Here is a 12,939-nt window from a genome sequence, read left to right as displayed (position 1 = left end):
ACAAATTTGTCCAATTATTTTTATAGTAAATGTATTGAGCCGGGCTCATTTACAGGATAATGAACAAGGACTGTGGTGACAGTTTAAAATCATGTTCAGACGTTTAGAGAATATGTAATACACACAAAAATATCTCAATGGCATGTATAATATTAAATAGTTTTAAAAATAAAATAAAATATAGCTAGAAATTAACAGCGAAAAATATTTATCACGTATTGTGTCGGGGTAATCCGGCTTTATATACAAACAGAAGTAAATAAACACCGATGCAGCAAGATTAAGGTCAAACGTCTCTGCACTGATGTGTCCTCAGCGGGGAGATTTGCATTAAGTCATTAATGATGTTCCCTGCATTTGTGTTAGCCTGATAGTACAACCTTTATTTATAGAATCAATCTAATTCAAATTAGATGTTAGATCCGCTTGCATACTCGCTACACTAACATCTAACAACATCCCGTTGAGGGTCACGTCAGAGGTCAAATTCTATCAATTAATCAAATCGCAGCTGGCAAAATCATCATATATTGTTGAAGCGAATAAATCTTGAGGCGTTCCGAATTTAACCTCTTACGTGACCCTCAATGGGATGACTTGTTAGATGTTAGTGTGGCGAGTATGCGAGCAGATCTAACATCTAATTTTAATTATATTGTTTATAGAATATGATGCAGACAGGGATACCTGGTGAAAACCTTTCGCACCCGTTGAATTATACTTTGTAAAATATTAGTCAAAGGAGCCAGGAAAAAATATTAAACAATTTAATATTATGATAAAAATATTCAATTTACTATTTCTTAAGGTGTTGAATGGATTTTGTTTTCTCAACAGCGGCTGGTGCACGTACCATACTTTTACTCGTAAACTCAATTTGGCGGTGAAGAAGCAGCATTTTCTGTTGCTCACCGTCGCAATAGCTGAGCATTGCTCTACGAGCAATGTGCCCGGCTAAAAATCATAATATTTGTAATGATATATCATATTCTAGACTTGACATACAATAAACAATGATAAGAATTATTGTTGCATATCTGCAGTGATTTTCTTTGATCTTTCTGTGGTGATAATTTATCCCATAATATCACATGTGTGATAATACTTTCCAAACATGTTTCAAAGTTTTTACACTCTTTATCATACAGTTTTAAAGAACAGTTTTATGAGCTCATAAGTATATTAAATGGTTAATTTATCAAAACCTGCATTTAAAAATTCAGAAGTCTTAAGTTAAACCAAATTGTCCAGGGTATTCTAAGTAAGGTATGTCAAAGGTCATGGTTAAGTGACTTTGTAAGGCTGGTATTTTTTCTTTAGTTTTATGGCAATCAGTGCACATGGTAAATAGCATAAAATTACCCTTAAAGGTCTTATGCAAGGAGATAGCTAATTAAAATGAACAAATGTAGTTCTATGTATGATGTATATAGAGACAATAATATTTCTTTTCTTTTTTCATTTTCAGGAACTTTACGTAGGTCTACAGTTTTAATTTTGGACTCATGCACTAGGAATATCATATCAGCAGAATTGTGCCACTGAATCAAAGGGAACTCTTTTTTTTTAGGTACGCATGATCGATGTAACTTCCTCGATGGTGTGTTGGCTGTTTGCCCATGTGTATTTCGGGGTATAGGTATGTTTAGTCTCAATTTTCTTTCTTAAAAGCCGCATAAGGGGTATATTTTTTCTGATCTCAAATTTTGTCTAAGCATTAATCTTTTTTCTCATTCATGAATTATCTGCTGAGAGTCTAGTTAATTAATTTATTTAATTAAAGCTATATAGTAACATATAGTGAAATTATTTCCTTGTGTGAGACCTAAAGAAAATCAGGTTACTCATTTTTATGACAATTTCTTTGATTTCAGGAGTAGCCTCCCCTTTTAAAGATCAAAAATGGTGATTTTACAGTGCGGCATGCAGTCTGGTCTTCAACGAAGAGTTTTGACACCTGTAATACCCATATTTCTACCATTCACCTCTGTAACCTTTGTTGAGTTCATCAGACTGGTAAGAAAAACAATATTGTTAATTGAAATAATTTTATCAAGATAAATAAAATAATTAATGAAAAAAAAATTACATGAACACTGACTCCCTCATATAAGAAAATGTCACATTTTACACATTGCAATTATACATCATTTACATATTCACATTTTCCCCATTTACACATGCAGTTGAATAGATTTAGTGCTTAATAATACATAGCAACAATTATTACACGAATCCTAAGACAATTCACAAAATACATGAATGCATTAAACTGTGAAATACAGATTTCGTACATTTAATTAAACTGCACAGCATCAGAACCCCCCCCCCCCCTTCACAATCTTGCAACTTTCTTTTTAATTCAAAGTCACTAGGCAACACTAAAGATTTCCACTTATTGCTTTTCTGTCCAAGACAGGAAGTTGAGGAACAAAGTTGACAGGACATCCTGAACTGTCTTCGCTACCAGCTTATGAGGGAACCAGCTGCAGTGGACAAAGTATGTTACATCATAGGATAATAGGTAAGTCTCCGGAGTAGTGTTTGTAGCAATTCTCGTACTTGGTCCTGCATCGAAGATTCAGGACTATTGATATTTATCTTTGCTTGGTTTGGTTCTTCCCAGAAACATGTTACTGGTGGTGGTCCCTATATTCTTCTGGCTTTTGTGGTGAGGAATGTTTCATTTCTAGCTCTTTTCTGATCACATTTTGTCTATCTAGCTGTTTGTCTGTCTGTCTGTCCATCTGTCTGTCTGTAAACTTTTCATATTTTCGACTTCTTCTCTAGAACCCATGGACCAATTTCAACCAAACTTGCCACAAAGCATCCTTGAGTGAAGGGGATTCAAGTTTGTTCAAATAAAGGGCCACACCCTCATTCAAGGGGAGATAATTGGGAATGAATGTAAATTTGATGGTATGTTTTAAAAATCTTGTTCTCAAGAACCACTGTGCCAGGAAAAATGAAACTTATGGAGAAACATCCTCAGGTAGTGTAGATTTAAATTTGTTCAAATCATGACCACCGGGGGGAGGGCGGAGCCACAATGGCTGACCAAAGTTTAACATAAAAATATATATAGGAAAATTCTTTAAAAATCTTCTTCTCAAGAATGACAAAGCCATAATTGATCCTATTTATATGGAAGCATCCTCAGGTAGTGTCGATTCAAGTTTGTTCAAATCATAACCCCCGGGGTAGGGCGGGGCCACAATGGAAGATCAAAGTTTTACATAGAAATATAAAGGAAAAATCTTTAAAAATCTTCTTCTCAAGAACAGCAAAACCCTGATTGATCATATTTATATGGAAGCATCCTTAGGTAGTGTAGATTCAAGTTTGTTCAAATCATGTCCTCGGGGGTAGGACGGGGCCACAAAGGATGATCAAATTTTATATAGAAATATATAGGAAAATTCTTTAAAAATAACCTTCTCAAGAAAAGCAAAGCCATGATTGGTCAAGGGACTACTTTTGGATTTAAACTTTTCAATAAAAAAACAATTTTTACTTTTTCCTAGCCACAGTGCTCAGGTGAGCGATGTGGCCCATGGGCCTCTTGTTTTTTTTTTTTTTTTAAAAATGATCAATCATTAAATATAAATAAATCAGTTGTTAAAAAATTTGCTTCATATTTGAAGTGCCTTAAACCGACCCTCTGATGAAAGTGACCAGTGTTTTTTGCACCTTGGAAGGTTTATTGGTAAAATATAAGAAGGAAGTTATGATTTTGGTGTTACTATTGTTGTTATTTAAGTTTGATTCGATTTTTATATTACGAGTATTATGAAACTGTTATTTTGTTACTGACCGATGGTTAATTTTAATTGTGAACAAATGTACAAAGATGAGGAGTATAATATAGTTGGCTATGTATAATGCCCAATTTTTGAACATACTATGTAATAAATATTAATAACAACCTTTGAATAATTGGAAAGACAATATTATAAATATGATAGCATTTTTGTACATGAGCATACATTTTTGAAAGGAAAAATAAATTATTCAATTGCATTAAAAAAAATATTTTGTTTCATATTCTTGTGAATTATCAGATCATTCTTCTATTATTTAAATACTCTGTCATTATGAAACCTTGTTAATAATTAAGTAAATATTAATTGTACATTTGCACCAATTTTTACATGGCATTTTCACACTAAGAATGCCACGTGCAAAATTATATACAGGAACAATTCTGAACAAATATATGCAAGTGAGTTGTAAATTTGATATGTAATGCATACATTACAAAAACCCATGACAGTGTTCACTAAAATGAAATGTATGGACTCTTATATAAATACTTGGTATATGTGATATGGATATTATGGATGATATTTTTGAGAATGACACAAGTAATGAAATTTTTCAGCATTGAATTGGATTCTTGAACCAGAGCCATGTGAACCTGGTCCACCTGTACCTCTCATTGAAGACCTGTTAACATCACCAGAGTATGTTCATTCTGATACCCCTATGGTATGGTTACAGCATGCATTATCCCTGAATCCATTAAAAGAGCTGCATTGGCAATGAAACAACCCATTGTGGTCGATTGTAAGGAAACATAGCATATCAGCTTCCAACTTTGGTGCAGTTCTCAGTTCTAAGCAAAGGCGGTAAGACGTGTGATTAAATTTTTGCGAAATAGACTTTTAAAATTACAGTCAAACTTTGTTATCTCAAACCCATTATCTCATATTTCATGGATATGTCAAAGTAATTTTGAAGTCCAAACCATTTATAAAAGACTGGGACATTTTATTCTTGATACTGTATAGGGGGAAAATAACTCGCGGTGTTAATATTCGCTATATTCACGGTGTTAATAAATCCGTGAATTCAAGAAACAGTGAATAAATTTTCAATAATCTCCATGCTTTATTTGGAAATTTGAGAATAGACTACGATAGGTTGACTACGACAGGTTGATATACATGAACATGCAGTATATGGTCGTTTCAGTAATTACGAGTAGTACTCGTCATTCAATTATTTTAATTATCACGCTTTACTTTAATTCAAATCGGCAGATAATAACTCGTGTTTGTTCAAAAGCTGTTTTAATAGCCAACGCTACATGTTTCATCAATCAAAACACGTGGGCCATGGGTTTTGATTACCCGTGCGTAACTAATTTTACCACGTGTATTTGTTACCTGCATTATCATGCATATTAGTTTTTATCAACATTTTGGTTTTAAAAAATCATCCAAATAAATATCGAACTTACTGAAGATGTGGAAGATATTATTTCGGCGAACTACGTAAACATATTTACTTCCTTCCAGTGGTTTTTCGCCGCGTTGTATTGATGATCTTGGGTGCACATGCACTCATCGTAATACCATATAGAAAAGGCATTTGACGTTTAGAGTGTAGGACTTTTAACAACTGCACTTGTTTTAATTAATTATCAATTTAATCTATCAATTTTATATAAACCTACCCTGTTGTTCGTGAAATAAAAACAACGCTGAAGAATGTCGTTTACATGTAGCTATGGTATGGATTAAACGAATATAGACAAGGGAGGTAACTTTTATTATATACCAATTCCGCGAATTCAAGAAACCGCGATCGTGTCAGATGAGAGAAAAACGTGAAAATTACAACCCGTGAAATTAATCCCCTATACAGTAACTCTTTATGTATTATTCTTGAATCCACGGATATTTCCAACATTTTTCTTGGTCTCATTGAGTTTGAGATAATGAGGTTCGACTGTAATGACTAGATATTTGTACATAAAGATGCAGGAAATATAAGATTAATAACCAAAAATCATATTTTCTTCTCCAGATTGACATTGTCACTGAAGAAACAGCTGATGTCGGCTTACAATCTGGAGTCCATCAAGGCTGTTGCATGGGGTATCACTCATGAAGATGATGCTTTGAGAAAGTATGAAAAGGACTTTGATGCAGCTGTAGAGCAGTCAGGTATACAGCACAAAATAACATTCATTCAACCTCTGACATGTTAACATTCAATGTGTCAAAACAAATAACAGGACTTATCCTGGTAAAAAAACAGAAATCAATTACTGAAGTCTAATTGTAAAAAAAAAAAACTAGAAATATGTCCATAGGACATGAATGCCCCGCCGAGGATATATTAGTAAAGCAACATGAAATTTGTACATGTATAAAATTTGATCAGTTTGGTTCAGGCAGGGCTTATAGTTAGTTGGGAATAAAAATGTAGGTCCAGCATCCAAAGCAAGTCTGGTAGTGTCCATCCCTAGATGCATCATCCATGCAAGTTTGGTTCAGGTAGGGTTTATAGTTACTTGGGAATGAAAATATAGGTCAGATCCAGCATCCGAAGCAAGTCTGGTAGTGTCCATCCCTAGCTGCATCATCCATGCAAGTTTGGTTTAGGTAGGGCTTATAGTTACTTGGGAATGAAAATGTGAGTCAGATCCAGCATCCGAAGCAAGTCTGGTAGTGTCCATCCCTAGATGCATCATCCATGCAAGTTTGGTCTAAGTAGGGCTGATAGTTCCTTAGGAATAAATCTGCTCCAAAAACTTCAACCTGGTCACTCCTCTGGAAAATGTAGGTCAGATCCAGCATCCGAAGCAAGTCTGGTAGTGTCCATCCTTAGATGCATCATCCAAGCAAGTTTGGTCTAAGTAGGGCTTATAGTTCCTTAGGAATAAATCTGCTCCAAAAACTTCAACCTGGTCACTCATCTGGAAAATGTAGGTCAGATCCAGCATCCGAAGCAAGTCTGGTAGTGTCCATCCTTAGATGCATCATCCAAGCAAGTTTGGTCTAAGTAGGGCTTATAGTTCCTTAAGAATGGACCTGCTCCAAAAACTTTAATTTGGTCACTCATCTGGAAAATTTAGGTCAGATCCAGCATCCGAAGCAAGTCCGATAGTGTTCATCTCTAGATGCATCATCTATGCAAGTTTGTATCAACATGTAAAGTTTGATAACACCATCTTGAATGGTATATTTAAAACAGAGCTAAACACTATTTAAGAAAAGTCAGGTCAAGGTCAAAGGAAAGGTCAAGGTCAAAAAATGTTGATGCAGTTGCATAGCTCTCATCAATATCTATCAGCATATGAAGTTTGATGAAAATATCTTGGATAGTTTCTTTGAAACTTAGCTTTGAACAGAGCTAAACACAAAGTGGGACGGAAGGACAGAAGACGGACATGACAAACACTATATGCCCCGGCCATATTCATGGCGGGGCATAAATATTCAGTTACCAACATATTCCAGAAAATTTGCTTTTTGAAGTAGAAGGATTATAAAAGCTCTACTTAGACTTTGTTTGCATTACAAAATCAATTGTATTATGGTTTGTTTGCATTCAGTAGTATTATAATTTTTTCTGGAAAGGATATGGTTGCATGAATCCGGAGTGTTGGGAGCTTCACCTGATGGCTTAGTTGTTCGACCACCAACATGCAGTGTATTTTATCAAACTCCAGAAGCCAAAGACGCCATTCCTGATATTGTAGAGGTGAAGTGTCCATATACAGCATCGTCTTCAACAGTAGCAGATGGGGCACAAAATTTGAAGGATTTTTCATAGGTAAATAACATTAAAAATCTGTATTGTCCAGTACTTTGAAATTAAAAATCTTGGTGAGTAAATGATTTCAAAACATGTATTAATTTACAAGTGCAGCTGTTCAATATGGTATGAAGATATTGAAAAAGGAGGGGATATGTACTGGTATGACACAACTTAAGTGTTTTTTGATTTTTTTTTAGATCTTAAACAAGATACCCTGTGCCTGAAAACCAGTCACCCGTACTATCATCAAATTCAAGGCCAGCTACGCATATGTAACAAAACATTCTGCGACTTAATTGTGTGGACAAGAGTAGACTGCATTGTGATTAGAATAGTAAAAGACATTGAATGGACAGCAAATGTTCCAAAGCTGATAGATTTCTACATTAACATTTTCATTCCAGCACTGATGGAAAACTGAGTTCTGGTTTGAACTTCTTGACACTTAGTTTTGTACCTCTAGAATTTTCTAACAATGGAAAATGGGTAATCATGTTAAATGTGTTGAATGTTCCCAAGTCTCATAAATGTATGATTTGATATGTCACAATCCAATGAATCCATCATAAAACTTCTGGCTTATAAGACTATTTTAAATAGCAATGATGATTAATAAAATCTATGTACTACATAAAAAAAGAATATCAAAATTTAGAATCATTTTATTAATGAATTGAAGATGTTATTCTCAAATTGAAAATGTAACATTTTTGTCTTTCTTAATAGATAAATTGTTGAAAACATGAATTTGTTGAGTTGTGCTTTAAAGGTAAATATACTTTAAACTAGAGATTTAAAATTATAAGTAAACCCTCTTCCAAATTATATTGTCAAATGAAGAATCGAATTGCCAAACATTCTTGTAATAAATCCATGCTAAACAAAAGGGATTTTCATTTTCTGAAGTACATGTATTACAACATACTACAAAGTTAACAAATATAACCATTGACATTGATAACAAATCAAAATTTGCTTATCCCTTGCACTTTGGTATGAATATCTTCACTGTTTAGTGTATACTGTCACACGCCAATGCAAATTTATAATAAGTACATGTATCTTTAAGTAATTTCTTTCAAAAGTGGAGCTTGCAAGTTTACAAGACAAGAACAGAGTTGAAATATTTTTGTTGAGATTGGTCTGTAAGTAGATGGTATGTGACGGAGAATCTCGTAATTCTTTATCCTCTCGTTGGCTCTTTCCACATGAATAAGTGCTTTAGCAATCTTGTAACAGTGCTGCTTCTTGTATGGTAAACTGGCCTCGTGTCGATAAAAGAGCTTTTATAATTAAGCAGACACCCTGGGGCAACTGGTCATGAATGGTGAAACCTTTGACCACCAAAATAAGGTCTCCAGCTTTGAACTTTCGTAAAACTTGGCTGTGACGTACAATAGCTACATCAGAAGTAGAACCTGGGTACAGCATGGAGCAAAATGTAAGTGCACCATTTGGAGGCACGCAAGTTACTGCTTTAAAAGTATGGCAACTTTTGTACATACTGTAGGCCATGGCCTGATTATCCATATGTGTTGGGATGTCCTGGGTTGTTTCATTTGCATCCATGGATGCTCTAGCAGAGGAAAAATCCTCAAAAGATTTTGGCAGAGACCCTGAAAAAAAGTTGGAAAAAAATTAATTTGATTATTTGTAATTGTGTAAAAAAAATTGTGTTACAGTCAATCTTTCAAGAATACAATAAATTTAACTGCATTAAATTTTTGCAAGTCATTATGATAAATTTTAAAACAAACCTTTGCATTTAAGCCGACTTGGAAAACATTCTACGCTACATTCTACACTACGCCATCAGACAGCATCTTGTATAGGGAAAAGACCACTAATTATTTTCCCATAGAACTCCATACAAACCTTAGGCCCTCTCAGTACTTTACTATGACAATTTCAGAAAAATCTTTAGCATCATTTCAAACTTTGTTCTAAGCCCTAACAAAAAATACTGAAAAAAATATATGGTCCCATGGCGTTTATAGGTCAAAATTGCAGTTATTTTCAACTTATAGAGATTCGCAGTAAATAACACACGGCATAAAAAATTAACCCCCACTCCTAAAATCTTCCCTGGCATTTCTATAGTTTCTGTAATATTCCCTCATCCCATCATTTATTTCAAAGGTCATTAATTTTACTTTAAAATGAAAACAATTAAATACCTGATTTCAGCCAATGGCGTAACGCCTACCCATTCAGTATTCGGTTTAATGTTCCATAACAAACAAAGCCATGTGTGCATCCGGGGATTTGGTGCTCTCATTCCTATACTTACATACTTACCTGTCCCAGAATTAGTCAATTGTGGTAATTTCAAAGACTATACACCTACCTGTGAACATGTATGAAATTTGAGTCCTGTGACTTCAGTGTATTGGATACTGTGACCATCTCAAATGATGACACCTTACTGCTACCAGCACAATTCAAAGGAGTGAATGACGTCTGGGCCGGTGATGATATTTGGATATATTGGTGACTGTAATAAATAAAATATTTGTACAATGAATTGTTTTTGTGCTTTGATGTTAATAAAGTGATATTAAGTCAAAATTGAGTCAATAATTTCATAAAGGTGGATTCTACCCAGAATTAGGTAAAAAGCTCCAAAATTGGATAAATCATAGTTAATTAAGCAAAATTCAAAGGTTTTAAAAAGACTGATATAGAATTTTTTTATGCTTATGCAAAGTATATTTTTTAAGACTCTGATATACTAATTGATTCTTATCTAATCCCTCCTATTGCTTAAGTATGTACAAAAAAGTTTCCCCACCCCCCAGTGAAAAACACTTAAAGAAATAGCAGGTGCCCCCTTTTATTTTTGTTTACAATTAATTTAGACAAGTTTAAATCAATCCTTTTGATAACAAATCAAAGTTCAATGTCTGTAGTCTTATACATTACAATCAGAAGCTACTTTTTGAATTTTATTCTAAGAAAAGGAGAATTTAAATAATTTTTTTTAAAAATTAAAGAAAAGCAAAAACTGAACCCAAAATGTACTTTACAATAAGAGGCTGGAAAGTTAATAAATAAAATTTTTACCTGCAATGTACAGAAAACTGTCCGACAAAATACATCGGGTGGGTAGGGAGTCTCCATTTTCTTCTTATATAGAGAAAATGCCCTTGCTGATCAGAGACCTAAACTCCCAAATAATAACAAAATATGTTAACATAACAGTCAATCTAAGATGTTCATCCCTCAATGGCAACAAGTTTTTATTACAGTAACTGAAATTGTTAGGAAATAGGAAATCACAATTGGAATTCCTTTAAATGTACCTTCTCTTCGTTGTATTTAATATCGTGGATTGATATTGGCTTCCTTTTACTAGACTCTATTTTTAGGGCAAGCAATTCCTTTTCCAGTTGTATTTCTGTTGAGAGGCGCTGCATTTCTTGAGTACAGTTAAATGTGCAGGATGCTGAGTAGTTGTGCTCTGATATCAACTGAAAATATATTGTAAATCATGTACAGTTAAAAGAACTTTATATATTATTAAAAATTATTGAAAATGTTTCAGTGTTGGTCATTTGTCATCATTGGTGTTTTAAATGAGCTTTACTTTTTCTTGATATTGACATTTTGGTGCTTGTGGAATCTGCAACTGGTCCATCTGTGAAGATGACAGGGACTCCTCACTTTTGAGTTTTTTCCTCCTTTGTAAAATAATTAAACTTGAATTATTTTTTTATTCAGTTGTAAGCTACTCTGTTTATACATGTACCCTTTTAAAGATTTTTAGTAAAATATTCTCAATTAAACTCCACCCACCCACCATCCAAAAACAAGATGTCGGTCATATTTTGAAAAATAATTTCACCTTTTTGTACATTCAGGATCAGAGAAATCCATGGCCTTTCCTTCATTCCATGCAAAATATGCAGGGTCCCCCTCCTTCTTACCATCCTTAGTAAGTAAGTAAGTAAATTTTATTTAAAGTCGGCATTGTATACATACATAACAATAAACATGAGCTCTGTAGAGCTCTTAAACCGACTATCACAGTTAAAATATCACAGAAAGACGTTTATACATAAGTTATCATGCAAAAACACATGTACATATATACACATACAAAAATTATGACAGATAAAATGAATTTTAAGAATTTAACAATTTTAAGAGTTTATAGTTTCTTTAGAATAAGTTAAAGAAAATAGACAACTTGAAAAGCAATATGATTACATTAAGAGAAACAAAAATAAATATAACGTGAGTATTATAAATAAGTAAATAAAAGTCATATGATAGTACATGTAATAAAATTAAGCACTAAATTCATAAATTCAGATAAATCAGATAAAAATAACTAATTGTGTTATTAATAATATTAAAAATAAATAAATAAAAAAAAACCCCGATAATTGAATAAATTTGAAAGTTTAGGAAATTCAAAATTCACACAGACATAGCTAAACCAAATTGAGAACAAAGGAAATAATAAAAATAAAAATAAGTAATAATAATAATAATTTTAAAATAATTTATGTTCCTCATTAATACACATCCTGCCAAGTGATTGGGTCAGTCCCTACCTACATAGGCAAGATATGCATATTGTGAGGTTAAAGGAAAAAGAATGAGATAGGTGATATCATTAGAGAAAATGAAAGATTTCAAAAAAAAAAAAAAAAAAAAAAAAAAAAAAAAACTGTTTCTAAACATTGTCTCATCAGCTATGCAGCCCTACGCTGTGGTTTCTGCAGGAATTGCATTTGCATTTTTCCCCCGTCCATGTCTCTATGAAAGTTTTAAATTGGCTGAGGGTGGAAAGTTCCCTAGCATGATTTGGTAGAGAATTCCACAGCGTAGCAGCCGCATAGCTGAATGACTGTTTTCCATACCTAGTGGTTCTTGGCCTAGGTAATTCCAGGGTCTTTTGATATCTAAAATTGTATGTTGAATTTCGCTGTTGAACTAAATCTTGCAGGAATAGTGGGCATTGATTGTTAATAATTTTGAAAACTTCAAGGGCCATGGCTCTCATACGCCTGATTTTCAGTGAGGGGAGGTTTGATTTTTCTAGGAGCAGATGCGATCATTCTGATCTCCTGGTTGGCGATCAGCTCATCTAAAAATATACATTATACAAAGACTGAGTGAAGGAGAATTAACCCTTTGTGTGCGGGAACCCAATATATTGGGTCTGACGTCATAAACGCTACCGTGCGGGAACCCAATATATTGGGTCTGAGTTTGGAATTAGCACTTCGTAACATAAAACTTTGTATAAAACGTATAAATGAGTTGTGAATTACTAAAAATCTATCAATATGTATTATAAAACTACAATATATTGAAAAATATGTAATTAAGATGTGAAAATATGCGAATTATTTGTGAAATTGTGATTTGAAGTGAAGG

At 33.5% G+C, this 12,939-nt stretch overlaps 1 protein-coding gene and 2 long non-coding RNA genes across 6 annotated transcripts; 2 read left to right on the top strand and 1 right to left on the bottom strand.

The window, feature by feature from the left end:
* Positions 1-237: 237 nt before the first annotated feature.
* On the top strand, positions 238-4,570 carry LOC134275706 (uncharacterized). Of its 4 annotated transcripts, XR_009993885.1 has the most exons (5): positions 238-255; positions 1,469-1,639; positions 1,875-2,016; positions 2,420-2,524; positions 4,382-4,570. It is a non-coding gene; the product is annotated as an uncharacterized LOC134275706 (long non-coding RNA). The 4 variants fall into 4 exon arrangements; XR_009993884.1 differs by lacking the exon at positions 238-255 and having other exon boundaries at positions 1,264-1,639; positions 2,369-2,524; XR_009993886.1 differs by lacking the exon at positions 238-255 and having other exon boundaries at positions 1,271-1,570; positions 4,382-4,569.
* A 1,242-nt stretch (positions 4,571-5,812) lies between these two features.
* On the top strand, positions 5,813-7,789 carry LOC134275705 (uncharacterized). Its single transcript, XR_009993882.1, has 3 exons — positions 5,813-5,951; positions 7,371-7,566; positions 7,749-7,789. It is a non-coding gene; the product is annotated as an uncharacterized LOC134275705 (long non-coding RNA).
* Positions 7,790-8,441: 652 nt separating this feature from the next.
* LOC134275704 (uncharacterized) lies at positions 8,442-12,646 on the bottom strand (the record flags this gene model as incomplete). The annotated part of the gene is made up of 8 exons (XM_062757975.1): positions 8,442-9,167; positions 9,899-10,045; positions 10,615-10,712; positions 10,854-11,021; positions 11,138-11,231; positions 11,396-11,481; positions 12,266-12,461; positions 12,565-12,646. Coding segments are annotated over 8 exons (893 nt in total), but the record flags the coding sequence as incomplete, so codon positions are not given.
* Positions 12,647-12,939: the final 293 nt, after the last annotated feature.

Source organism: Saccostrea cucullata, unplaced genomic scaffold, assembly GCF_032062105.1.
Source record: "Saccostrea cucullata isolate Sc308-1 unplaced genomic scaffold, CSIRO_AGI_Scuc_v1 ctg7204, whole genome shotgun sequence".
In the NCBI taxonomy this organism is placed as follows: domain Eukaryota; kingdom Metazoa; phylum Mollusca; class Bivalvia; order Ostreida; family Ostreidae; genus Saccostrea; species Saccostrea cuccullata.
This window is presented reverse-complemented; position numbering and strand designations above follow the sequence as displayed.